At 50.3% G+C, this 26068-nt stretch overlaps 13 protein-coding genes across 13 annotated transcripts; 8 read left to right on the top strand and 5 right to left on the bottom strand.

The window, feature by feature from the left end:
- Positions 1-243: 243 nt before the first annotated feature.
- BDR25DRAFT_301494 (uncharacterized protein) lies at positions 244-4053 on the bottom strand. Its single transcript, XM_033689590.1, has one exon. It carries the CDS (start codon positions 3738-3740, stop codon positions 486-488), a length of 3255 nt encoding a protein of 1084 aa, XP_033551736.1. The 5' UTR covers positions 3741-4053; the 3' UTR covers positions 244-485.
- Positions 4031-5453, top strand: BDR25DRAFT_340570 (BIG1-domain-containing protein). Its single transcript, XM_033693514.1, has 4 exons — positions 4031-4321; positions 4375-4679; positions 4728-4841; positions 4894-5453. Exons 1-4 carry the CDS (start codon positions 4224-4226, stop codon positions 5268-5270), a joined length of 894 nt encoding a protein of 297 aa, XP_033551735.1. The 5' UTR covers positions 4031-4223; the 3' UTR covers positions 5271-5453.
- A 49-nt stretch (positions 5454-5502) lies between these two features.
- BDR25DRAFT_112874 (uncharacterized protein) lies at positions 5503-7111 on the top strand. The gene has a single exon (XM_033683605.1). The coding sequence runs from the start codon at positions 5666-5668 to the stop codon at positions 6941-6943; it is 1278 nt and encodes a 425-aa protein (XP_033551734.1). The 5' UTR covers positions 5503-5665; the 3' UTR covers positions 6944-7111.
- A 168-nt stretch (positions 7112-7279) lies between these two features.
- On the bottom strand, positions 7280-8519 carry BDR25DRAFT_323014 (l-lactate dehydrogenase-like protein; the record flags this gene model as incomplete). Its single annotated transcript, XM_033692074.1, has 3 exons — positions 7280-7720; positions 7797-8083; positions 8252-8519. 3 exons carry the CDS (start codon positions 8517-8519, stop codon positions 7280-7282), a joined length of 996 nt encoding a protein of 331 aa, XP_033551733.1.
- A 263-nt stretch (positions 8520-8782) lies between these two features.
- Positions 8783-10191, top strand: BDR25DRAFT_351381 (uncharacterized protein; the record flags this gene model as incomplete). The annotated part of the gene is made up of 11 exons (XM_033694841.1): positions 8783-8869; positions 8901-9140; positions 9182-9262; positions 9300-9365; positions 9395-9422; positions 9467-9478; positions 9504-9534; positions 9605-9641; positions 9710-9940; positions 9998-10023; positions 10170-10191. The coding sequence occupies 11 exons, from the start codon at positions 8783-8785 to the stop codon at positions 10189-10191; spliced, it is 861 nt and encodes a 286-aa protein (XP_033551732.1).
- On the bottom strand, positions 9972-12029 carry BDR25DRAFT_112871 (uncharacterized protein). Its single transcript, XM_033683604.1, has 4 exons — positions 11738-12029; positions 11470-11685; positions 10118-11395; positions 9972-10036 (listed from the first exon to the last, which is right to left on the bottom strand). The coding sequence occupies exons 1-3, from the start codon at positions 11985-11987 to the stop codon at positions 10470-10472; spliced, it is 1392 nt and encodes a 463-aa protein (XP_033551731.1). The 5' UTR covers positions 11988-12029; the 3' UTR covers positions 9972-10036; positions 10118-10469.
- Positions 12030-12201: 172 nt separating this feature from the next.
- Positions 12202-13254, top strand: BDR25DRAFT_340567 (uncharacterized protein; the record flags this gene model as incomplete). Its single annotated transcript, XM_033693513.1, has 3 exons — positions 12202-12339; positions 12397-12699; positions 12751-13254. 3 exons carry the CDS (start codon positions 12202-12204, stop codon positions 12832-12834), a joined length of 525 nt encoding a protein of 174 aa, XP_033551730.1. The 3' UTR covers positions 12835-13254.
- A 102-nt stretch (positions 13255-13356) lies between these two features.
- BDR25DRAFT_301489 (uncharacterized protein) lies at positions 13357-13911 on the top strand. Its single transcript, XM_033689589.1, has one exon. The coding sequence runs from the start codon at positions 13369-13371 to the stop codon at positions 13819-13821; it is 453 nt and encodes a 150-aa protein (XP_033551729.1). The 5' UTR covers positions 13357-13368; the 3' UTR covers positions 13822-13911.
- A 1301-nt stretch (positions 13912-15212) lies between these two features.
- On the top strand, positions 15213-15374 carry BDR25DRAFT_214779 (uncharacterized protein; the record flags this gene model as incomplete). The annotated part of the gene is made up of 1 exon (XM_033684811.1): positions 15213-15374. A coding segment is annotated over one exon (162 nt), but the record flags the coding sequence as incomplete, so codon positions are not given.
- Positions 15375-16662: 1288 nt separating this feature from the next.
- BDR25DRAFT_301488 (FAD/NAD(P)-binding domain-containing protein) lies at positions 16663-18006 on the top strand. The gene has a single exon (XM_033689588.1). The coding sequence runs from the start codon at positions 16689-16691 to the stop codon at positions 17982-17984; it is 1296 nt and encodes a 431-aa protein (XP_033551727.1). The 5' UTR covers positions 16663-16688; the 3' UTR covers positions 17985-18006.
- A 1655-nt stretch (positions 18007-19661) lies between these two features.
- On the bottom strand, positions 19662-21484 carry BDR25DRAFT_301487 (tryptophan synthase beta subunit-like PLP-dependent enzyme). The gene is made up of 4 exons (XM_033689587.1): positions 21173-21484; positions 20972-21025; positions 20614-20884; positions 19662-20482 (listed from the first exon to the last, which is right to left on the bottom strand). Exons 1-4 carry the CDS (start codon positions 21271-21273, stop codon positions 19817-19819), a joined length of 1092 nt encoding a protein of 363 aa, XP_033551726.1. The 5' UTR covers positions 21274-21484; the 3' UTR covers positions 19662-19816.
- A 290-nt stretch (positions 21485-21774) lies between these two features.
- Positions 21775-22930, bottom strand: BDR25DRAFT_301486 (farnesyltransferas-like protein). Its single transcript, XM_033689586.1, has one exon. It carries the CDS (start codon positions 22884-22886, stop codon positions 21960-21962), a length of 927 nt encoding a protein of 308 aa, XP_033551725.1. The 5' UTR covers positions 22887-22930; the 3' UTR covers positions 21775-21959.
- A 752-nt stretch (positions 22931-23682) lies between these two features.
- On the top strand, positions 23683-24038 carry BDR25DRAFT_255399 (NAD(P)-binding protein; the record flags this gene model as incomplete). Its single annotated transcript, XM_033686355.1, has 1 exon — positions 23683-24038. A coding segment is annotated over one exon (354 nt), but the record flags the coding sequence as incomplete, so codon positions are not given.
- Between the last annotated feature and the right edge of the window lie 2030 nt (positions 24039-26068).

Genomic DNA, 26068 nt, shown 5'->3' with positions numbered 1-26068 from the left:
TTGAAATCAACTGTTACAAAGGAGTTGCTCCAGCTGTTAATATTAGGATATGATGTCAGATTGCTGCTCTGTTTTTGACGCTCCCAGGGCGAAGCTTAATCATTCTGCAAACTAATTTTTCTAGGTTAGTGGGCCTGAATAAGGCAGGCCACGGTCGACGTCTGGCAAACGACGTACGATTTCAAGAGTGCGGCCCAATAAGCAGTCGCAGATGGTGCACTCCCAAAAAAGGATTCGGCTGATGGGAAATCGTGTATGTCATATTTCCAAACTGAGAACTTAGCCTTGGAGCTGTTTCTATTAGGGTAGACAAGTTTCGCTGCCGCGGTATACTTTCGTTCAAGTGGAGTTCCTAATCACCCCTCATTATCTAGGCTCCTCCGGCGCCCCACCCGAGAATTTCCTGCCTTACGCTCACTGGTACCATCATTTGCCCTATCCATGATAAACATAGTACTACGTGGACGACCTCCTCCTATCGATGCTCAACTTTCATTTCCACTGTTAACACCACTGTTTGCTCCACTGACTCGTTCCCTCTCTTCCTCCATCATCTCGGCCGCTTCCCAATCATCGGCAACCTCGACGGGTTTTTCCTTTTCCACCTTCTTCTTTGTGCTGCTTAGACTGAGAACAGCAAATCCACCCCTTGTTCCAAGAGCTACATTCTTCTCGACTTTCCTTGCTGGCGCACCTTTAGCTGCAACTTGGCTCCAACCAGCTCCAGGCCCAGCATCTACCTCTTTTCGAAGAATATTCAATGACGAATCGAGACGTACAAGCTGGAGCTTGCCAATAGTGTGCGCAGAGATGGCCTGCGATAGAATTGGTTTGAGAGCTTCTAGAGTGACCTGCATATCGCGCTCTGGCATGGTGACACGCGCCATGAGCGGCGGCCTCAGGGCTACTTCCTCACTTGGGAGAAAGTTGACTTCCAACGGGAACGGCGCGTTCGGAATCGTACTCTTAACGAGCGAGTTAACTTCCTCCACTGTCAAGGCGAAGCGAGGGTTCGTAATAAGGAATGCATTGAACGGGTCACCAGACATGTTCGTAGGTTTGGGACGAAGGGTTGTAATAATCGGCGGGGAAGTGGTGACACGCTGAACTTGTCGAATCCTTGCACACTCCGCCAATGTCTTCATTGGAGCCATGACGAAGCGTGGAGTTTTGAAAATAGCGACGTGGCGGTGAGGCTCAGGGTCCATACTCTCAGAGTCGAGTCCAAAATCTTCCGCAATAGAGTGCAAGAAAGCTCGATGGTTCGCAGGCATGGGCTTGAAACGTAAGCGTTTCTGCGCTGGGTCGGCAGCAAACAGCCGAAATTCTTTTTCCTGCGTCGCCGCCCAGGTAGAGTTTTCTTGATACATGTCCATAGTCGCCCCTGAATATTGAACATGATCATCTTGATGTGTGACGGGATCGATGTTGAGCGCCAGTGCGAGTTTACGGTTTCGCTCAAGTCGGCCGCATTCATCATCACACTTGAGTGCCTTCTTGAGGTTTCCGTCGCTGCTCCTGGATGCATTGCATTTTGCCTCTTGCTTGATCCGCTGACAATCGCAGGTGACGAGTATCTTGTGTTGACAAGGCTTGTCTTCTTTGCACGGAATCGGAGAATGACAGGGAGCCAGGCACGGGTGCCCACAAACACTGAGCTCCTTTCCACAGGGTTGCCTACAAGGCTCTGCACACTCGCCTGGGCGATGGCACTGCTTCTGGCATTTATGTGCACCGCATCTCAACCTCCTTCCGCATGTTTCACCACACCGCACCTCGATTAACCAGCAAGGCTGATTACTCAGCGTATTTTTGTGACAAAGACAGAGCTTGGTAGTCAGGAACGGGCATTTGGGACAGCTCTCTTCATCCTGGTGACAGTTGTGCGCCACCTGGGGATGTCCACACATCTTCGGTCGTTCGCATTGGAATCGGCAGGGCGGAGGTTTCGTGCCACAAGGCAACGGCGGTTGCAAAACAGTATGGCCACAGTTGCAACTGATCTCCTCGAAGATAGCCTCTCGGCATGTACCACAGGCACTTTTATGGCAGAGCTCCTGGCAGCGATGGTCTGGGTTTCCGCATTTCAACGGCCGATCACAAATCCGTGTGCAGATATGCTCAGCTTCAAAGGCTTCGTCAGGATTTCGTGGCGTAGAGCTCAACGGGCGAAGCTTTCGTCGACTAGATTGTCGCTCGCTTGCTTTTCGTTCTCCTGGGCAGCATCGCTCTCCACATTCGTGCCTGCCGCAGTTGAGAGAAACTCGGCAAACTCTCATGCATTGCGGCAACTCTTCTGTTCCTTGGTGACAAATACTAGGGGAAGTTGTACGACCACATCTGCAAGTGATGGACACGATCTGAAGGCAAGGCAGGCACTCTCCCTGGTGACACAGTTGCCGACACTCGTGGCCACAATTAAGCAGCTTCCCACAAGCCTTAAGGCAGTTCGGGATTGGATCCTCACAAGATTGGCGTACCGTGTTTGATATTTCCTCCAGAGGCGTCTTGCCACAAGGACAGTGAGAGACAAGATCCGGAGAACGTGGACAGTGGGGAGATTGGGCGTCCTGCTTGTGGCACAGCTTTTCACAGTAGTGCTTTCCGCAGTCGAATTCTCGTCCGCATACATTAGTGCATTCAAACAAGCCGACCCAATACTCGACAGAAACCGAGCCATCCGAGGCCAGATGCGACTGACTGCTTTCCATCTGCTCTCCTCGATCACAACACAATATATCTTTCTGGCTGTGTCCACAATAGCACCGGGCCGGGACGCGAACTTCGCAAGCACCGCATAGACCTTCATGACACGGACGGGGGCAAGTATGTTCTCCGCAGAGCATAAGATCTGCACAAATATCCCCGCAACTCCACCCTTGTTCGTAGTCTGTATCGACGCAACGACGAGTGACGGACTTCTTCCCGCAGAAGCAAGACTGGGTGGGACCCATTTGAGTGCATGGAGGACAAGGACCAGCATGGCAAGTAGAGGGGCAAGGATGGGGGCATTTTTTGGGAATTAGGCGCTGTCTGGCGCAGGTTTGTCCACAAGAAAACGGAGGTAGGCCTGCGAGTGGCTTCGGATCCATCTCTTTCTCACACCAGCAAGCGAAACTCTTTGGTAAAACATCCTTTGGAAGGTTGCATCCGGGACATCGCCACTGGCGGGGTGGAGACGGTTCACCATCTTGGGCTTGCTGGTGAGCAGCAGCAGAGCCTTCCTTGGCGGACCACTTCTTAATACAACCTAGGTGGAAGACGGTCCAACAGGTGCGGCAGGACCAGACCCGAGAGTGCCTCCGCACGTCCTCCGTACAGATGGCACATTCATAGTGTCCATTGTCGATATCTTCATGGGTCCGTGTGGCAATGTCCGGGGCAGTCGATTTTGAGGCTCGTGGTCTACGCTGTCGTGGTAGCTGATGGCGGGGGACAACGGGTTGGCCTGGTTGAAATTCTGGAGCATCGGCCTGGAGGGTTGAGGCCCCGGGCCTGGCACTCTCCTCGGTGGCCTCGGTCAAACGGCCCCCAAACTGCCTCCCACCAGGAACCATCCGTGGGGTGTGCATCGACGATCCGCGGCTACCTCCCCTACCTCTTCGTCCTCGCCGCGGGAGGGTGTCAGCTGTGCTATGGGTGCCCGATGCCTGGGTCGTTTGTGTTGTTGACAGCGGGTTTGCTTGACGATTGCGATTCCCAGGCCGGTGCCGTCTCTGGCCGCGGGGAGGGAGGTCCATGTTGGCGGCTGCTTGAGTGACGTGAGCGGAAGGAGCCAGTCTCAGACGGGAAGCTGCTGGTGGGATTAGAGAGGGGGTTAGGGAGGGGGTTAGAGACGGTGGGATTGAGTGCTCGAACGAGACGATATAACATGACCAGAGGTCGGTGGCAAGTAGCACCTAGGTAGACTTTTGTATAGAACCCCAAGGCACGTGCCAAGCACAGCCTGGAGGGCGGCCAGGGAGAGGCGATGACTCAAGAGTGCTTTGCCAGCGGCTGAGCAAATGAGTGAATTGCTGTCGAAGTTACAGTGACTCCTCGCTGCTGCAGCCATAGCCCCGGCCACAACTTCCGAGCATCGAAAATCTCGAGAGCGTCATCGCTGGGGGTTGGGTCTTGGCACTGCCAAGCAAACACCCCTGCCCCCGTACCGCTCAAGCTCCCGCTATCTCCAGCTTCACCAGTAGCACCAGCTTGTCCAACACCGCAATCCATCAGACACCATGGTGAAGCCACTCGTCGCCGCTCTCGCCCTCTCTGCACTGCCTTCGACTCTCGCCTTCCGCAACACATCACCCTTCTTCCTCTTCTCGACCGCAGAGTATGGGCCCCCCGTCGCTCCTGCCACTATCGCTAGGTAGCTAACCGCTCCAGGCTCCCCCTCAACTCCGTCCATACCGCAGTTGCCCAGTCGGCGAGAGTCTCCGGTCAGGTGACAGACTCCCTCAAGAACTGCCCCTCGAGGACCTACTTCATCGTTCGACAGGATGGCGTCGCGTCGGCCGATTATCTCGATGCTCTCTCGGCGCCGCGACTGGCTCTCTACCTAGGGGACCAACACCCAGACGTGAAGAGTCATATGGCAGTGTCTGAGGTGGTGGGCAGCCTAGATACCAAATTAATCTCTAAATTTCTCGAGTCGCAATGTGGCGCCGACGTCGTACAGGTCGATGGATCTCGTAGGCCTATCCCGCTCCCCAAACGACTATCGCTAAACATCTTAACAGTGGCAGAAATGCTAAAGCCATCAGCGCGATCAAAGGATAGTGCGCCGCTGATTGTCGAGCTTACCTTTCCCGCTCCAACCACTTCGCAGCGCTCTGTGATGCTCGAGAAGCATGGTACCTATCCAAAGTTCTGCATGACGTTGATATCCTCCTAATGTTCGAACAGACGAGAACCTCGGGAACCTAATCGCCGGTTATGCCGACTCCCGAGACTATACCGTCATATATGCTACTACCGCACCAACCGAAGTGCAAACCGAATCTACTTTCCAGACACAGCCCACCTACGAAATGGACGATGCATTCGGCAACGCAGTACATATGGAGCTGAAACGAGACATGACTATCCACAAGAGGGCTTCTTCTAACGATGGGGGTCTCTTTGAGAAGTACCAATTCTTCTCCCCAGGCTTATTTATGGGACTTTCCGCAACCATCCCACTCTTCTTCATCCTCTTTATCGGCCTCAGGGCGATCAGCAGCCTCGAAGTGTCATATTTTGCCTTTAGCAAAGAAATGGGCCCCACTGCGCAGAAGAAGTAGTAGTAGCTCGAGGCTTTGTTCGTGTACCTACATTCTGTAACTTATGTAAGAGCATGGGTCTAGGCGTTTTGATGGACGGAGATTTAGCGAAATTCGGGTTCCCTTCTCTAGACTGTATCATTGACTGCAGAACAGATACTGTTAAGTCCCGCTCTTATCCTAGTATTGCGGTGCATTTTCCTGACGGTAATACTTTGTTGTCTTTCAACAACCCTTGCCTTACTTGCATGATGGATGACTCGAAACTGTTAGCATGCATGCATGCACAGCCACACTCTCCAGACTTCCAGAAACACTCAAACAATCGTCGTTTAGTAGCATTTCCGATTCCTTACTCCCCACTCCTCTCAATTTACCTCCTCTAGTTTTCCCACACCCTCCATCCTATCGTCAACATGCCATCTCGCCCAGCATTAACCAAACCCAAACCCAAACTTCAATCTCAAACCCTCCCTACCATCTCCCATCTCCCCCGAGAACTAGTCGACACAATAATAACCACGCTAATCCAATCCTACGCCCACGACCCGGCCCATCAATGGACCCACCTACGCCACATAACCCGATTCCACAAAACCCAGCTCGAAAAACACTTTCTCAACTTCTGGCTGCCAAAACTTATCATCACTGTCTATTCAAGCGAATCCACAAGCGTCGACTACCGCGCCTGGAGTGTCTCCAAGCCTGCATCCACCGATTCTACTGCACGATTCAAGGGACGGGAGGGGTGGAAGGACCTCGATGATGAAGAGAGGATGTATTGGGCCGATAATGTTTGGAATAGTACTAGAATGTTACCGAGCGTTCATGTAAGGTTGGGCGTGGGAGAGTTGGGGGAAGGGTATGCAGGGGGGTATATCATTAGTGATGTTGAGATTCCGGGACTTAGGACCTCGGGAGAGGGAAGTAGTGTTTGGTTCAGGTGGATGGAGCTGTTTGATTGTTTATTCAGAGAGGAGATGGTGATGAGGAATGTGCAGGGGAAGCTGGTGAGTATGAACCTTGTTTTTGTGAATCTGCATCTGTTTTTGACGCTAGAGATCATATCGATCGATCGATCGATCGCTCGGTCTAGACAGCTACATGGAGGCGAGGCGAAGCTTCAATTCCAGACCCAGATCCATTTGCTAAACAGACTTAACCAGGTCCAATCCCACATCACAGCCGTCAAATCGCAAAAAGCCTGGCCAAACACCAAACCTGCTCAGCGCGCCGCTCTCATCGACTTCCTGCGGACAGAAGTGCAACTCCGTCGCCGCGACATCCTCCGCCAATGGCGCAAGCACAACCCGCCTCGTCTCCCAGCCTTGACTGAGAAGTATTGGGACCCTAAATACAAGCCATACGTCCAAGATAACCACCTCCGCGAGAACCCTCCAGATATTCTCGCTGTGGTAGCGGTCGAGGAAAGTATGGTCTTCACGATGAAAGGGTGGCGCAATTGGGATGTATGCGAAATTGCGAGATTACGGGCGAGAGAGGCGAAATGGGAGTGTCGGGATTTTGACCGGGGGTGGAGAGAGAAGAGAGTTGTGACGTGGCGGGAGAGAAGGAAGGAAGTGATGCAAGGGGGGGAGCTGGAGTTGGTGAAGAAGTTGAAAGTGTGTAAGAGATGGCCGGAGGAGTCTTGGAAGGAGGAGGAGATTTGGAGGGAATGGTGCGCTGGGGGTTGAGGGAGCGGAGAGGTGCGCGTTGAGAGTGAGTTGATGGGGGTGGACGGTGTAGTTTTCAAATGTATCGGTGAGGCTAACTAACATACAAGGAGAGGCTTCTAATTTTAATTACTCTAGCTCTAGCCTTATTGCCATGAGTAGAGAAAACTTGAACGAACCCATTATCTAATCCTATAGGTATCATACGCCGGAAAGAAGAACTACGCGCTCTGAGTCAAACCTTAGGAAAGTTCCCACTGCATCTCAATCACATCCCATACAACGACTACTTTCTCACTATACACCAGAATTCTCTGCATGCCCTACCTTCTACAATTCCTCAAAAGAAGCCAGCCGCTAGAACACCTTCTCGGCCTCCGCCTCTAGAGCCTTCTCCAGAGCCTTGTCTGCTACAAGCTCTTTTTCCGCGCCTGCAATCACGCCCCTCAAATGCGACGCACAATTCTCCAACTCTTCCTGCTCCGTCTCATCCAAGACAATTGGCATCGGCCGGATGATCCCCTTGCGTCCGAGGACGGCAGGCATTGACAAACAGCACCCGAGACTCGGCTGGAAAAATGAGATCGGCCGTACCGTGCGCTGGTCGAAGAGAATGTATTTGCAGATACTGGCTGCCATGTTGCCGATGCCGTAGGCGGTGCAGCCTTTGGACGCAATGATAGCGGCTGCGGCGCCGCGCGTGTGCGTTGCGATTTCTTCTTTGAATGCCGGGGTGATTTGGTCAGGAAGCGCGAGACGAATTGGTGAGGTGCCAATTAAGATAGAAGACCAGGCGATCTGGGAAGTGTGAGTTTAGTTTTGCATTGCATAAGAATGGAAAGGTAAAAGTAAATGTGTGTGTGGGTTGACGTACAAACTGGGAATCTCCATGTTCACCAAGCACATATGCATCGATACTATTCGGCGAGACCTCTGTCTTCTGTGCAAGCACTCCTCGCAGTCTAGCAGAATCTAGCGTGGTGCCTGATCCGAGAACTTGGGATTCAGGAAGTCCAGACATCTTTTGGGCAAAGTAGGTTAGGATGTCGACGGGGTTTGCAACGAGAAGAAGAATGGTATTTGGGTTGATGGGAGCCATGGATTTGAAAATTGAGGATAGAATGTGGAGGTTGCGGGAGAGGAGGGAGAGCCGGGATTCCCCTAAGAAAGGTTAGAGCGGATGACATGTCGGAGAATGGAAAAGAGAGAGACAGTTGTTTAATGTGGACAATTTTTGAAAGAACGCTACTTGCAAACTCGATATAGAAACCAAATGGCTAAACTGCGGGAAGTCTGAAGGCCTCAAGGTACAAAATAGAAACAGCCTACCAATCTTTTGTTTAGCACCTGCAGTGATAACAACAATATCCGCCTGTCCAGCATCTCGGTGGGTGCCGGCTCGGACCCTCGTCCCAGTATTGCCACGATACGTGGCATCGCTGAGATCTCTCACCTGTGCCTCAAGGAGTGCTGTCTTGGGGTCCACGAGAATCACCTCGCTACATATTGGGTTGAGGATTAGCGTGTAGGCTAGAGTCGACCCGACGTCACCACACCCAAGGATAGCGATGCTAGTTTTGAGCCTTTGATGTGCCATAACGACAACGTCTTTGCCTGGCGATGTTACTTTGGAGTTGCGGCGGCGGCGCTCCTCGTTGAATGGAAAGACAGATGTTGGTGAGGCTGGTGGTTCGGCCATCACGACCGTGCGTGCAGGTGGGGGTGTAATTGCACGTGGCATAATCTTGGTGTCTTGGGAGCACTAGAAGAAAGAGGAAGCTCACAGAAAGTCAAGGAAGCGATGGAGTAACATTGCATTCACAGGACTATATACATATGTCAAATACCAATAATATTACCATGGCATCAGAGGCAAATCCTCAGCCTCCCGCCAAGCTCTGGACAAACAAACCACCATGGCATGATGGTCAGGTTGGTGACACAGCCGTGAGCGCTGTGCAAACTGTGCCTGTGACAGCTTGAAGCACATGGGAAAGACACCTGGCCGATCAGCCGCCTCCTCCGAAAGAATCAAATCCTCCGAAGGGAGAAGCAGCCAATATCAGGTCTGTGCCTTGCACATGCAGCCTCACCGCCTCACCGCTTCAAAAAGCCACTTAACGTATCTTGCTTGCATGAGTCTTATCGCCTGTTTTCGAGTCGGAGGCGTCCGGTGAAAAGACCACACGGGCTCCACGTCCATTATAATCGTCGTCATGTGGGAATAGTGTCAGGTTGGGGTTGACGGCGCACACCGAGACCGAGGCCCGCCGGGAATCACTGTCTGTGATAACCACTAGCAGCCACCTCCCCGAAGGCATGAGGAAAGAGCGCTCAAGGGTCTGTAATAGGGTAGGAGCGCCCAGGACAAGATGAGGGAGATCGTGATCGGGCTGGAGAGGAACGTGGCAAAAGCCCTCTGCTTGAAACTCCTCCAGCTCCTGTCGGAGACCAATTCCTGAGTTCCCACAGCAGCGACTTGATCTAGGATCCGGCGGTGGTACAGCGCCATCCTCAGCGTGAAGAGCTGCGATCAGGTTTAAGCGGGCAATATGGGTGCTGGTGTGACTCCTGCTCCAAGTCGAGAAGCTCGTAGTTGAACGAGTTGACTTGTGCCAACTGTTTTTCAGCATCTCGATACATGCGCATCAGAACCTCATTGATTGAACCTTGAATCGATAGGGGTCCACGTTCCATAGAGGCAGACCTACGACGTCAAGTTGATATAGACGCTCATTGATCCGGGCTACCAGGCCTTTAACGAAGGGGGATATATGATGATAGTAGTGTAATATACGAGCTGGAGCCGAATTAGCTAAGGTGACTGAAGAATTGGCCTTGTCGTTTGCCGCAGAATCGGTAGACGAGACGGATCGAAAATCACCACCAGAGTCACTACGCTTGCAACCTCATCCTAAACTGGGTGTGAAGTCGCGCGCTGAGGTTGAGCTAGAAGCGCGATTGGTCTTGGATTTCGGTATCTTGTCGATGGCTGGGAAACCTAGTCAACATGGGAAGGTGGCAATGTGCCTTTAGAAGCACTACTTATTCATATGGGGTCGACGGGCGGGTTAGGACGGCTGTGTTCATGAGGATTACCAGTGAAAGGGGTTACTGAAAGTTATGTTAATCTTTGGGATAACTCTCTAGCGCGTCGAGCATGCTAGGGTGTGAGAACAGCAGGATAGAACTTACTCTAATCTAGCTAAGATTATTTAGTCTAGCGGGTGCGGTTGAACCGTGGAAGCAGCGCTGGAGTGGGAGTGTGAGAGTGTGGGGGATGACGTAGAGGTATTTATATAAGCAGAGGGAGGGGATTCCTAGGCTTTGGAGGGGCGCCATGCGCAGGCGGAATGCCTCAATTCACGGTTACTCCATTGGTGATTGATGTGGCTAGGAACGGGTATTGGCTCATACCCCGGGGAGGCTAAAGAATAAGCCTGCCAGCCTTCCTTCCCCGTCATACGCCTGACTGCTAAGCAAATGGACGCCACCAATATCGCTCTAGCTGGTGAGAATAAACAGACCGGATTCCCGTAACCATTCGCTACCAGGGGTTTTGGAGATCATCTTCCAGTGGTGGCACCTCTTTTTGCAGCCTTGAAGCTACTACATCTGCTTCTTTCCACACTCTTAACAGATTGCGTCCAACAATCTTACCAGCATCCTCGTCACTCACCCCTTGTCGGAGGAGCTCGGCTACCAATTCTGGGAATTTCGAAACATCCTCTAGACCGACGGGCGTTGAGTCGATTCCATCATAATCTGTGCCAATGCCCACATAATCATATCCAATGAGCTCTCCTATGTGCATAATATGCCGCACAACCTGGTTCAGTGTCGAGTTAGGGGGATAGAACTCCGGCAGTTCAGATGACGAGCTACTTGGGACACAGGAGATGAATCCAGGACTGAAGTTGATCATGACAATAGAGTTTCGTTGCTTCACATACTGAAGAATGTCATCCGGCACGTTCCGGGGATGCGGACAGATAGCATAGGCAGAACTGTGACTGAAGATGGGTGGCGCCAGACTGCCGTTCCAACCACCGCTTCCGTTGCCTACGAGGACGTCTTTCATAGTATCCTTACTCACATGCGCGAGGTCAACAAGCATGCCCATGCGATTCATCTCTTTCACCAATTCACGCCCGGCTGGGCTCAGACCATGCCAGTAAGGTGTAGCAACTTTCGGCTGGAAGTTTGGTCCAGATTCGCACGCGGCATCAGCGTACTTGTTGTGGCAATTCCATGTCAGAGTGGCGTATCGAACTCCTAGTTGGTGATACAGGCGTAATGTTGAAATCGAGTTACCAATCTGATGAAGACCTTCAATGGCCGCGGGGGATATAAAACGTCCTTTCTTAAAGGCTTTTAAGGCTTCGAAGCTGTCCGTAGTGGGAGTAAAGTATTTCGGATAACTTTGGCCAAGACGCTTAAAAAGATCAAGTTGGTCAAGTGTGAGTCGTACAACTGCACGAATTAGCGCCCGATCTCACTAGCATGTAGATCTAACTATAGATTCAGATACTAGAGAAATGGCTTACTAGTAGAGTATCTGTCATTCGAGAAATCAGTTCCATTTCCCGGCGGACAGGGCATGAAAGCACTCCAGAAAGCGCCGCCCTGTTTCCCTTGGTCCAGACGAGGGAGATCGACGTGTTGTGGAAAGCCACCATTCTCAAACTTGTCTCTAAATTCGGCATCATAGATATGGTTCAGATACCTAGCCCTAATAGAAATCATCAAGTCATTGTGTCCATCTGCCACAGAATCTCAGCGGGTTTCGTGCAAAGTTGATGAAGCCGTACTAACCAATCAATGGGTTCTCGCTGAGAATCTTGCTAGCCCGCTGCTCAATTGTGGGGCCATGAAAGCAATGGTGTGCTTTCAGAACCTGAAGTGGGAATTGAAACCATAGACTCGACGAAAGCAGGACAATAGCCAATAGCGATGCGACAATCCAACGGTCTCTGAGGGTAAACGACCTTCGGTGGCCGGAAGGGACTGGAAGGGACTGGTGCTTCTCATCAGATACAACGCCGGCAATTTTTATCTTCTCCATATTGCCAATGTCGAGAAGAAGAGAGTGAGCAGAGGGGCAGAGGGGCACAGGGGTAGCGAAGTCAGTTGATAGACAGGCGTTCAGGTAGCATTACAAATTATGCTTGGCAGATTCGGGGACGGGATGACGAACTTCCCGACGCTGCCCTAACATTTTATCATCCCTCAATGCGAGTCCTCGTTCTACGTACGATTCAATTGAGGTTACTGCAATCATGGGGGTCGTTTCGGCCTTCACCATAATCCGTGCTCTGTCCTTCTTCCACATTACCCTTGCCTTTTTCTTCTTAACAAACCCAAAGATCATCGCAGACCAAAACGTAGTCTTTCTCTTGGGGGAGTCAATGCAGCTTGTACGAGCTCCCAATTGAACAACACCCACTAGTCGCATGTGACTAACAGTCTTGCAGCCTACGCCCCGAGACTTCAACAAACCTTCCGCCGCTACGGCCTTCATCGCCCTGCTTTTCGCCTTCCTAGCAATCTCGGACCTCACGTCTCTCTCCATGTCCGAGGAAGTGGCTGAATCATATTGGGGTACGCAGACGCCTGTCCGGCTCGTTTTCCTCTTTGCCGTCACAGGCTATACGTATATATTCAAGGAAGGTGGGGCGTTCGCAGAACGGGGACAACATAGCTTCCAATCAGGGGACGATCTGAAGAACAGTATTGTCTTTACCTGGGGCTTCCTAGAGCTGGCAACATGGTTTTGGGTAGGCCAGGCGCCGCGTTCAGACTCGATGTGATTACTAAATCGTAGACAGGTTTTCGTGACTCTCCGAGACGAACGACGACAGAGAGCAGTACGACTGATCGAAAAGCGTAAAGCTGAGCACAACACGTTATAGGCGCAACTCCTGGTCCGCAGTGAATATATAACTGTGCTTATAAACTTTTCTGAGACTCCGTCCTCTGTCGGAGGTGTGATGCGGCTGCGGCTCCGTCGACAGAATAGTTAGAATAATTGTTGGAGCTAAATTGGCTGTTTTTGACGGTGTATAGCGTCGGCTCTGCCTTCTCTCACCTGAGAAAATTCCAGTTCGATGGAAAATTGGAAGAAGTTGGAGAAATACATCAAAGATGGGATGATTTTCTCCAGGTTTGGCTCAGAACGCCGAGTGTGCAACGGTGGGATCCAGCACACTGAAATGGAACGAACCTGGTGGGGAACATGAATTGACCTTGTTAAAGACGGGTGTGGTGGAATCTAACAGAGCGAAATGTTAGATAATGCTATATTCTTAAAACAAAAAATGCTCCTGGAGATTACAAGGGGGTTAAACTATCCAGACACACTTAGGAAGTTGGAAAATTATGTCGAAAGCACAGACCACTCGTAGCAGTTGCACTTCTACCACCCACCCACGACTTCCATCTTAACCATGTCCTTCTTCGGCCGGTTTCGGACTCCAGTCTACCAAAACACCGGCTCAACAGCTCGCGATCACCTTGCGTCTGAACGAACATATCTCTCATGGCTCCGCACCGGCCTCGGCTTCATCGCTCTCGGGATAGCGATTGAGCGCTTCAACCAGCTTGATCTCACATCCCTCCTGTCCAACCCAGCCGCTGAATCAATCACACCTGCGCATAGGAATACAGCGCAGGATGAGAAGCAGAAGGAGAAGGAGCACTTATTGGTCGGCGCACTTCTCGGCACCGGTGGCGGGAGTATCTGCTATGGAACAACGCGTTACTTCTCTAACATGCGCATGCTAGAGAAGGGCTTGTTCAAGCCTGCCTACTTCGGCGCTGCAGCCTTAAGCATTTGTGTCGCAGGGCTGGCGGGCGCTGTCTACGTTGAGGCACTGAGGGAGAAGAGGAAGCGAAAATAGACTCCAGCCCGACAGAGGCGGGTTATTCCTAGTCGGTATGCCTACCTTCCAACACCTGCATTTGGCGATCTCAACACCCCATGTAAAAACGGGCGGGCTTCATCGTTGCCCAGAATCGTAGTGTACACTTGTCCCTTGACAGAGGACTTCGCTCTTTTCCAACCTTCAAAAGTGCAGCTTCTTGAGCGCTCCACAGTCTAGGCACAGCCTTGGCCCAGCATTCCCAGTGCTGTCTGTATGCCAGCTTCACGCGCTCTTAAAGATATGTGTCTCACTTAGGATCGAGCGTATTCAACACCTTAACCGCTTCCCATGCTCCGCGTAGCTAATCGACACTGCCGAGAGGCAAATCCTCGGTTCTTATTTTCCTAACACCTAAATGGTCTACATGCAAGTGCGGCAACTTTCTATTCATCGTCGAACCTTCTGTAAGTTACAAGCCTAAACCTACCATCTATCATCCGCCATCCTCCACCCAAGTGCGGCCTTTGCGTTCTAAGCCTTCAACATGTCATCGGCGTCGCCTAAAATGCCCAACTCTACCCCCGAAACCTCCAACCCTCTGAATCCGCCGCAAGCACTTTCTATGCCTTCAAACAATCGCTCAGCATAGCGAATGTCCATATCTCTGGTACTAGCGACCCTGATACCGTACCTAGTGATCTCAGTCTCACTATTAGTGTTGCGCATGCTATTTTCACTTGATGATGGATATTCTTTTCTTATTTACGAGCACCTTCTTTCTTCGAGATGAGCATAAAACAAGAATTAAAATGGCCGGTCATCCGCTTCAACCTGGAGAGAACTACATTGTGTCTGAGGGTCAGTGTATCAGCCCTCAATATAGTGACATTGCTAATTTATCAGCAGCTCCTTTTATTATTAACAACAATCCGTAGCTTGTCTGAACGACTACCCATGCGACCGGAATCCGTGTCACGACCTTTTTTGATGCTGCCCGCGAGCGAGATCATTGATGCATGATATCCAGGACCATTGTGTCTACAATAGGTGAAACCCATTTCTAGACCGGCTTTGAAGCTACACATATCTTTCCACTAGCCTACAAAGGTCCCTTCACTGAACACAACCATGGCCGATAGATTACAACTCAGCCGGCAAAAGGAATGTCTATCTACTCTGTGCAGAATGGATTACTGCTCATATCCGATATACACTAACTTTTTGACGCCTACGCCATCTCGATTAACGCAGATTTACGTCCTCTGTCTAAAATTAGAGATTAAGGCTAATATTTATCTTAGGACAACTATAAAGTTATAGCCTTTAGGCCTACTTAAGGAGATATTCCTGGCAAGCATCTTGATCTAGCATATCTTGCTCGTCCTAATGCACTTGCTGATTCGCTTCTACGGTAGCACTTTAGGTAGGCTGCCTTAGCCAATATAAAGTGTGCTGGGGAGCCAGTCTTCGAACATGACTTCCCGCCTAGCACTGATATAGTTGGCGAGATCCTTCATGGTCCAAAGGCTAATAGGATGAAGTTTGAGTTATTTGGCCGCCTTGGCGCTCAAATGGGGTTGTTCCAGTAGGTGATTAAGTGTAAGAGTTTTCCTAAGATAAAAGTTATTTCATTCATGGCTAATGTCACGGACAGGCTACACATGTGACGGAATAGCTCAGCGAGCTAAGCGACCTTCACCTCTCACTCTCCTCATCCTAGTATAGCAAGAAATAGAGCCAACCTACTCTACCAGCTCCACTAGCGCCATACGGTAGTGGAGACCGAGCTTGTCATCGCAACACATAAGTGATAAGAGCTCAAACAGGAGCGCTGATAAACTGTTACGTACGGTATCTAGTGAATGTTAACGACATTGCGCGAAGAGGAAAAGGGGGAAGCTGAACATGTTCCAGCAATATTTGATTGGGATGGCTTGAGTGACAGCGCGAGGTCTATGCGCCATCACATGATCAGTATTGGGGTTTCCTAGGAAGGCTTCCCCGAAAGGCCTTACATAGTGATGCAGGGTGTCACAAGTTGCCTTGACAGCTAATATATCAACTCCAGGAGGTGAACCTTCTACACGCGGGTTTCACTAGATTAGAATAGGCGCGGAGTAGAAGCGAACACATATTTAGGTTGCGAATACTAACAGCAGAATGTGACTAAAATAAAGCCCAACTACAATTATTCAACGACATAATAAAGTGAATTGAAGGAGAGAATTACCCTTTACTAACGTTGAGTTGACCTTTCCCTATAGCAGAGTGCTGCTGCGTGGTGTTAGTTTTTTAATTCAATGGCCTCCCACTCTGTGATGCAGGCGGAAGCATTCCTTGTGCAGTTTCAAAATAAGGATAAGCGGCCATTTTACGAGGTTGTGGTTTTAGAATAAATGTGAAAAAATATGTATTGATGAAATTCCATTCTGATAACACAGAGGACATATTTCCCTGATCTGGTATCCTCAATGCCCAGATTCAAACTCCCAGTTAAATAGAGGTCCTAACCTCAGGTTTCCGGGGTGCTTGATTCGGAAGCGACCAGGGTATAAGCATATTCCTAGTAATTCAGTAGAGCCCACTTCCGGCTCCTTCATGTCCTATCACCCATTTCTATCCACATCCGTCCATATGCCACTCCTGACACAGCGTGTACTTGCTTATTTCGTTCATCCTCCCCGTTATCACATAACCGGTTCCCCAACTTTGCCGATGCCTCGGCGTATCACAGACATGCTCACCGTCAGCCCTGGCACTGGTGTGCCACCCAGGGGAACGGATCAATTACATGCACAGCCTCATCGGACTTCCGATTGACTCGGAAAACTTAAAAGCATCAATTCCGACTTGCACCCCAACTCCTCGATGTAATTTCCTTTGTGAAACCGCCCGCTCCAACAATGCCTTCGACCCCACAGCAACCCTTAAAAGTCATCATCCTAGGTGGCGGTATCGCCGGTCTCACAACTGCACTTTCCTTGACAAAATACTCGCCTTCACAGTTCCCTCTTCCTCAAATAACTATCTACGAGATCAGACCCGAGCCTGCAACCATTGGCGGGGCCGTGAACCTCACGCCGAACGCACTTCGTCTCTTGAACCACCTCGGCGCTCTACAGGAAATCCGCGCTAGAAATTATGGCAAAGAATGTCTCGCCGTTGAAGTCTTCGACCTGTACACTGGCGCCCGGCTAGCTGAAAGCAGTTTCCGAGGCCCGGTTGGCAGAGGCCTGGGCGAACCACCCTTCACAGCACTCAGAATCACAAGGGGGGAGGCGTTAAAAGGAGTATTGGCAGCAATCGAGAAACACGACAACATCAAGCTTGTGTGCGGAAAGAAGACAGTAGACATCCAGGAAGACATCAACGGCGTTGAAATCAAGTTTGCCGGCGGCGGAAAAGTGAGTGCAGATATCCTTGTCGGCTGCGATGGCATTCACTCCGTGGCCCGTCTCACGCACGTGGAGCCGGAGCGGAAAAGTGTGTATTCCGGCATCTGCAATGCCTTTGGGTTCGCAAAACGAAGGAAAACAGAGTCCGGTGGCTTTGAGGAAACGCACTTCGAGACGACAGGGATGAACTTTGGTCGAAGAGGTATCTTACTCACCTCGTTTCACAACGAAGATAAAGACTCAGTCTACGTTGGTGCACTCATGCAGGTCCCGGAAATCGCATCAAGAGACGGATGGAAAGCCGCGGGCAAGGATGCAGAGAATACTCGCAGAGATATGCTGGAAAGATACAGCCCCGCTGCATTAGACTTGATCCCACATCTGATTGCGGACGCAGAGGATCTATTCTTATGGCCTGTCTTCACGCTCTCCGCGGGCGGAAAGTGGGCTACGGATCGCGTCATGCTGATTGGAGACTCTGCACATGCCATGCCACCACAAGGCGAATCGACGGGCATCGTTTTCGAAGATGGCGTGCTATTCGCTCGCTGTGTGGGACGATGGATGGAGAAGAACAACGGCGCCCCTGTGAAAGAGGCGTTTAATGCGTATGAGAGCTTGAGAAGAGAACGTATCGATATTGCGTATAATGAGAGTCAGAATGTGGTCAAGACGGTGCAGGATGTCGGGTGGCTTGGGCATAAGATTAAGATGAATATTATCCCGTGGTATCTGTGGTGGACAAGAAGTTATCGAGAGAAGCATTTCATCGAAGATGTCACGACGTGTGAGCTTAACTATTAGTGGTAATGCAAAGGAGTTGAAGAGTCTAGCGCACATATAATCCGGTGGCGGTATTTCACTGACTGCGTTGTCCCTTGATCTTGATAGACGTCCTTTCCAGATGTCTTTTTCAACGAAATCGATTCACCGGCCCCTGCACAACTCCTCCCTCTCAAAATCTTGTATTCAGTAAGCTCGTGAATCACACTAGCAGTAGGCACCTCTAAAAGCCCCCTTTTCACTAACACCATCTATGAATGCTGAAACTTGGTTCAGCTCACGAAGTGGCGGTGTTGAGATCGTGGATGGCATTCGTTCAAGTGCAACCGCTTCTCAGTCTACGGCCTAAGTAGGTCACATACTGAAATTCCAATGGGTAACTGAGATTTGAAGGAAGATTAAAGCACGGAGTATGAAATAATTAACAGGAAAATGTTTGTTAATAGAGGAGAAAAGATTCCTTCCTTCCCCGCTCTTCGTTTGCAAATGACTGAAGCATAAGAGTCGGAACACTACTACAACGGAACGAGTTCAGTAAGGTACCACGGCAGGAGGAGGTCTCCGCCAAACGCCACAGATGGCTTGTGGAAACATACTTCAATATGGCGAATTTGGACGACATATACAAGACCCCAACACCTTATCTTTTTTTCCCCGCTTTTCCACGAGAACATCTAGAACCTCGTCGCTCTGAACACGTAGGATACGCCTTCTGTCCCATCTCTCCCTGCGTACTGACTTCTCCACTTACGACCATTTCCTCACCTCCCTCGCCGCCCAAAACCGGCTCGAAGCAAAAGGTTACTCTCTCCCCCACGGCGCCATTTGCTTCGTCTCGCACATTACCACCGAGTACACTAAGTACGCGCTTCTAATTATACGACAACCGCTCCGATTCTGGAAATCGAGTAAAACAAGAAACCGAACCTGGTGGTTAGTATGATGCAGCGAGCTACAGTATTGGTAGCATCGCCAGAAATTTATCGCTGCCAGGAACACTAGACATCTGTGTGGCTTAGTGTTTAAATGATGGCGATGTCAGCAGCAGCGACTTTGGTAACGGTGATGACTCCGTATGTGATATATTTACGGATTAAGGGGTATGTGAAATTAAGAGAGAATCGCACCCCCAAAATACAAAGTTCAACAATAGAGGACGGTGGCATACGGGTCGTGGTACAGGATTATAGAAGTCAAACTACAGCTCCATCATCGCGTAAACTCTTCCTATAAATACCTCTCAAGGGACAGAGGAGGCTACAGTAAAGGTCAGAAAACGAGGCCGCGTAGGCTGCACCGTTATCGGAGTCCTCTAGTTCCTCGGATGTACCTCCAACCACGCAAACGTAGTTAATCGGTAATACCCTGCTATGCCTTTACCTCCAATGGCCAAACGCGTTTGGATGAGAGCTGCTTACTGTCACCTTCGTATCCCCTAGCGGTCATATGTCCATCTCTCAGAATTTTCAACATGTCTTTGCGAAAGAATAGATTGCTAGATGTTCAAGCTTTCATTGGGGCTTCAGTGGTTCCCTGTGGCAACGTGTGCGGTTGCTTTGTTGTGGATCGATTAGATGCTTAGGGTAAGGAAAATCACGGGGCGTTCCGACCGAGGTTAAAGAGTTGTATTGGATGAAGTTTGCTGTGGAGAGGCTTGGATTGCTTGTAATGTAGTAGTAAGGTTTAGATTATACTCTAGAATGGAACAGTTTGAAAGATTTGAAAGAGACAGACAACTAATAGGAAGACTCCTTAGATTACGCTCTGGGACGGTCTTGTAGTACAAAAAAACGCCAACCATATCTATACCAAAAATGGAAATGCTCTACTCTAATCACCACCTTTTACGCCCCTTAGTGGTTCCCATTCGGTGCCGTAACCCGACTCGGCACCTCTCCAATACCATTTCTCAAACTCTCCTCCACCAAAGCAAATTCCTCCCTCCACACCCTCAACATGTCAACAGTAACATTACTCCCACCACACAACACAATAACAACCTTCTCCTCGGGCTTCACCTTTCTCCCCAACACTCTCTCCAGCCGTCCATCATAGCACAGCGCAACATTAATTCCACTCGCCATCTCCACCATAATCCGCTCATCGTCCGCAAGCCGCCAACAGCCCATCGCAGCCTCGGCATCGGGCAACACAACGCTCCTCACGTTCTCCCGGAGCGCGTAGTCCAATGTGCGTTGCGTCACTCGTGTCGCACCGAGACTTGTGGCCTGAGATGTGATGCCCGGTAAAGTAATGAGTTGGCCAGCCTCAAGGCTCTTATTCAAGCTCTGGGCGCCATCTGTTTCGAGAGCAAGGACGGTAGTGGAAGACATACCCAGGTCGTCGAGGCCTTGGCATACACCGTTGAAGAGACCCCCGCCGCCTACCGAACAGATCACCACGTCAGGTTGGGCGCTTGGTCCGGGAAGTTGAGACGCAATTTCGTCAATGAGCGTGCTGTTGCCGGTCCAGATGTCTGGGTGGTCGAAAGGAGGCGCATAGATAGCTGAAGAGCCGGCCTAATTGCAATGTGAGGAAAGTGATTCAAACGGGCACGACGCGGATAGAAGACGGAAGACGAAGGATCGAAGATTCTAATCTAAATGGAAGAGGAAATTAGATCATGATAAAGGAACAACGTCGCACTTACCTTGGCCATAACCTCCTTCCTTAAATACGAATCTGCATCCTTCCACGTCGGTCCATGCTGTATAACTTCATACGCACCAGCAGCCTTAAGCTTCGAGATCATCAACGGCTTCGTGGACAGCGGAACGACAACCGTGCAAGGGAGTCCTAGAGTGCGAGAAGCATGAACGGCAGCAAGTCCAGCATTCCCACCACTGGAAGAGAAGATGTGTGGCTGAGCACTACGATCAGGCAACTCCTCCAGGCGACAGAGGATGTAGTTGCCGATGCCTCTGTGAAAAGGTTAGGTTTCTAGTCAAGACTGCAGAAAAAGATTGCATGCAAAGGGGTGCGATTGAGAAAGGGAGTCTAATACATACCGAGACTTGAATGAACCTGATGGTTGGAGGTTTTCGAGTTTGAGGAAGACTTTACTTCTACGATTTAGAATTGCTTATCCTGCAGTTGATCTAGACCTGCACGTATAGAAGAACAGAGAATGGAATGGCAGTGCACCAGTAAAGTCTGACAAACCTAAGAACAGCTGGCTGGACCGGAAAGGAAAGAGAGTGAGATCGTACCATCCAGCTGCTTGAGACAGCGCGTAAGATTCCTTTAACGGCGTCTCGATCCATGGCTTCTTCTGTGCCTGAGAGGAGATGAGAGTTTCTTTGACCGTCATGTTGATACACCCTGATGTTCTCAATAGGGAGTAAACAAACAGATAGAGGAAACTGAAGAGTGGAGAGGTCCCCAGGATGGAATGGTCGGAATCGTAGGTTAAATATCTCCAAACCAGGGCAGCTGACAGAGGGGTACGTAGTATCGATTACCCTATAAGTACCTGATAAGTCGCGGTTCTGAGCCCGGAATAACACAGGTGACGATCTGTGGTTGAGAGCAGAAACGGCTATTCACGGATGGGCGCAGTGAACCTTTTGTGATGACATTCTGCTGCAATTGACCGCCTTCTGTTATCTGCTTGGCGCGCCCTACTGAGTGACAACCATGGAACGGATTGGGACATTGGATATGGATAAGATAAGAGATGGAAATGGCAAAGAAATATGGGAGTTAATTGATGTGGAGATGCATAATGCTCTTCTGATTGCAACTGGTGGGAGAAATCACATGATATCAAAATCTCCACCCACCCAGGTGGGCAAGCAATGGGAGTGGTGACTGAAACAACTTTTGAGGATCTCATCCCTATCGAAAGAAACAAACTGGACAACGTCATTCCATCTTCTATTGCGCCGGTTGATGCGATTGAATAGGCAACCAAGATGTTCGCAGCAATCTCTACTAAGGAACAAACGCCGGCCTGGGTATCAATGCGTCTACATCCTATGCCCCTAGTCTCACCAACTAGCCTACAGCTCCCGTTTCCTCGAGCAGACCCTTCCTGTAGTTCCAATAATGTGCCCTGATTGGATCATACTTGTTTGCTAAGAGATCCAAAACCTTCATGGCCTTGTCTTTTTTGTTCTCTTCTATGTAAATATCAGCCAGTAAATCCAGGGCGTGGCTAGAGTACACCTCATCCGGTTTCTCCAAGTCTGCAAACGCGAGTATGAAAGATTTCACAGTCGAGGTGGGGAGTTTAGCGTGCCGGATGATGCCGCGAAGGTAGTTCCAAGGGCTTTCGTTCTGGGGGGCTTTGCGGATGGCGGTCTGGGCATATTCGATTTCCCTCTTCACAATGTCCTCGCTCACGCCCTGCCCACCCCGACCACCGACAACAAGAAACCAGCGGTGATTCCAGGCTGAATTATTCCTTACATCTTCCTCAATCATGCTCTCGGTCCAGGCCAACTCCTTGTCATCAAAGATGCCAAAGCGCTTCACCAGCCACTGGCGATAGCTCCAGACATGGTAGTTCTTGGAGTCTTGCCCGAGCATGGTAGCTATGAAGTCGGCCTCGCCGTCCGGAGAGCCGAGCCTGTCTATGATGGTCTGGCGGTGGTGCCAGATCTGGTAGTTTTTGAGGTGCATGAGGGCGGTCGGGTTCAACCAGGCAATCTCGTCGGCTAGCGAAGTGTCCGTTTGTTCGAGGGCCCTAGCGCGATACAGCCACACAGTGTAATGCGCGGGATTCATGGTTATGATGTGCTCCGTCAGGCTCAACACCCTCTCACTGTATTCGTTGTTCGCCATGACAGCGCGCAGATAGCCCATGGCCTCGCTGTACTCGTCTGTGTATGCAATTGCGGCGAGAGGGTTGGGGCCACCGTCATCCTGGGCAATCGGCTCAACATCTGACCACGCCGGGTCGTCGTGGTAGAATCGCGGCATCGTGGTGAGGGACAGCAGTGGGCAGGAGCTTGTGAAGGAGTACGAGGACGGCGAAGAGAGTGGATGTGGTGGGGTCTTCAAGTCGCTGCGGGCAAGACTTGGCACCTCTAAAGCGCTTTCAGCCAACGACAATAACTAGCGGACCCTCAAAGAACAAGATGCAATCAGACCAAAAAAAACCCCCCTCCCCCAAATGATGGGTTACTAGTTAGCCAGCGCATTGTGCAGCCTTCTCAAAAATAGAAGACTATATGAACCTTAATTATGTCTCCATTACATCCACCTGATTCGCTAGGCTGGGTGATTATCTGATATCTCAACTCCTTAAGTCCTTTCTCTGCCGGACTTAAGTCTATGGACCGAACTCACGAGCCTTACCTGCATCACTTCATGGATATTTGCCCCGGCTAGAGGGATGGATGTAGCTATCGAGGAGAAGAAATTTAGCATGAGGTGCAAGATTCAGGCCTACTTACAGCTAGCCATGGCACTTCAAGTCGTATCTACCCTGCCTAAGATTTCCAAAGTATCGACATTGCTGCTCTGCCCAGAGTTTGCGATAATTGCTGTATAATGCCATCTCGGAGTTAAGCTTACGTGCTTCCAAGCGCTCGATGAATGAGCAGTTGCAATCAAAAACGCCAATATAAAAGATCCTCTTTCTACCTCCTTAGCTCCTGACCAGACCTGAGCCCCTATTCGATACTCTATCTATACCATTTCCATATCCTCTCTATATCCCTCCTCTCCATACTACATTTAGACTATCTACTATCCAACCCCAGCATATACAACAATGGCAGATGCTCCTCTCCCACCACATACAGGCTACGCTTTCCCGGGCCTCTCCAATATTCACGCCTCCATCTACCCAGCCATCGACACTTCCACAAACCCCTCCCTCTCCCAGCCTGGGAAAGTCGTTCTGATCACGGGCGCCGGACGAGGAATTGGTCGATCGATAGCACTGCAATACGCCACCGCCTCTGTATCCTGCCTCATCCTCTGCGCTCGGACAAATAGCGAGCTAGATGAAGTGGAATCTCGTGCTAAGGAAATCAATCCCAGTGTCCGGGTCATGAAGTTTCAACTCGACGTCACGAGCGAATCCGCCGTGAAGGCGTGTTTCGAAGCTGTGCGTGCCGCAGAAGGAAAACTGGCAGCGTGGCCAACAGTACGTAGTACGGTCGTAGATTACGGAGCTCCTACGGCCCGTACAACGTACGTACGTAAAGGCGAATTGACCCGTACATACGTAACTTGAGGCTGCAAATTTACGCGTATACGGCGTATACGGACTTTTTTTGGTGTTGTGGTAAGCTTGCCAAGGCGTGTTTTTTGAGTAGTCCTAGTAGAGCTTAGTGATGCTGCACGGTCGATTTTCATCAACATACTGCGATGTATCAACACCCATCTATATTGCCGTCGTCGTCGTTGTAATGGATAACTTTGTACGCTCTACGCGTCAATCTCAAGCTTCTCAAGCTACGATTTCGTCCTCCTCTGGTAGCGCGTTGCCCTATCACGCTGCTGCTTCCAAACGCCTTGGGAAACAGCGTGTTCCCACATCACCGCTCTCATCAACGCCCACATCTCAAGAAGGCACGCCCTCATCCGTTTTATCCTCTCTATCCGATCCACTCACTCACAAGTATCCCGAGTCGTCTTCTGAGTGCTATAATCTCAGTGTTCGTTTCCCTATTGCGTGGGATCAGATTTGGAAGGGCTCTGAGCGATTGTCGAAGGAGCGTCTTGGGTATAGAGTAGTGAACAAGCGCCAGCTGCAGGGCGGCTCTAAACGCTCGGGGATATATAAATACGGCGCGGATCTGTTGTATCAAGAGTCTAGTGGCTCTCTTAGGCGGGTATGGCTCTGTAAGCTCTGCCATGAGCAGGGTCAACGCGACTGTGCAAAATACTCTGAGTCTACTCATCATATTAGCACCCATCTCAGGAAAGCTCACCTCATCTCCATCAACGGCGGGCTCCTACCTATTCCCCCTAAACCGAACGACCCTTTTAAAGCTGCCACAATTGCAGCAGGAGCAAACAACGCCTTCTCGCAGTCGCCCTGGCAGGAAGATGAGTTGACGAAGGCGTACGTCGATTGGATTATTTCTCACGATTTGTCGTTGAGGCAGGCAACGTCGCCAGAAACGAGGGGATTACTCACATGGAATCGACCTCAGTTGCATAACGCCCTACCCAGCAGCCACACAACGCTCGCGAAATGGATAATAGATGGCCTAGAGTTACAGAAGGAGGAGATTAAGAGTTTACTACGCGCTGCGAGTAGTACGATCGCGTTGAGCGTTGATATATGGACTTCCCCAAACCACCTAAGTTTCCTTGGAGTAGTAGCTCATTTTGTCAGTATGTGACCCGTGCGCGGTGGCGAAAATCACGGAAATCCTGCACTTCAGCCTCAACTTCTCACTCTACTACAACGCTCAAAACTGACCTAAAATCAACACACAGACGCTCAAAAAAAGCACCGCGATATCCTCATTGCTTTCCGAAACCTGCGGGGTGATCATACCGGCGAGAACCAGGCTATAATTGTTGGGGAAGTCCTGATTGAATATAAGGTGGTTTCTAAGTTCAAATTTTTTGTGGGCGACAATGCAAGCAACAACGACTCTACCTTCATTGAGGCGATCAACAGGGAACTCAGTATAGAGCTCTCGCAAGAGAATCGGATCCGCTGTGCTGGGCATATTATAAATCTCGTCGTCAAGGCAATTATATATGGAGATGGCGTCACAAAGTTTGAAGCTACGTTGGCTGACGCACCACCAAAAAAACAGTTCTCCATCTTCCGAACGCGCGGGGTCATCGGCCGACTACACAACCTTGTTAACGCGATTAACGTCTCTACTAAACAACGAGAGCTCTTTATGGAGATACAAATGGAACACTACAAAGATATTGTTGGCTTTACAACACTTACATTACTTAGGGACAGCAGCGTAAGGTGGCACTCAGTCTATTTTATGCTCCTCCGCTGTTGGGAGTTACGGGATACAATTGACAAGTGGCTCCGTCGATGGAGGGCTATTGCACCTAGGAAGAAGAAGCTAGAAGAAGGAGACAACTACAAAGATGAAGAGGATGGATTTAACGCAAAACTCAACTCTCTAACGCCAGATGATTGGGATGAGGTGAAGACCTTGGCCGACTTC

The sequence above is a fragment of the Lindgomyces ingoldianus genome (genome assembly GCF_010093535.1).
Source record: "Lindgomyces ingoldianus strain ATCC 200398 unplaced genomic scaffold BDR25scaffold_6, whole genome shotgun sequence".
In the NCBI taxonomy this organism is placed as follows: domain Eukaryota; kingdom Fungi; phylum Ascomycota; class Dothideomycetes; order Pleosporales; family Lindgomycetaceae; genus Lindgomyces; species Lindgomyces ingoldianus.
The sequence above is the reverse complement of the archived record's forward strand: the minus strand, read 5'-3'. Positions and strand labels throughout refer to the sequence as shown.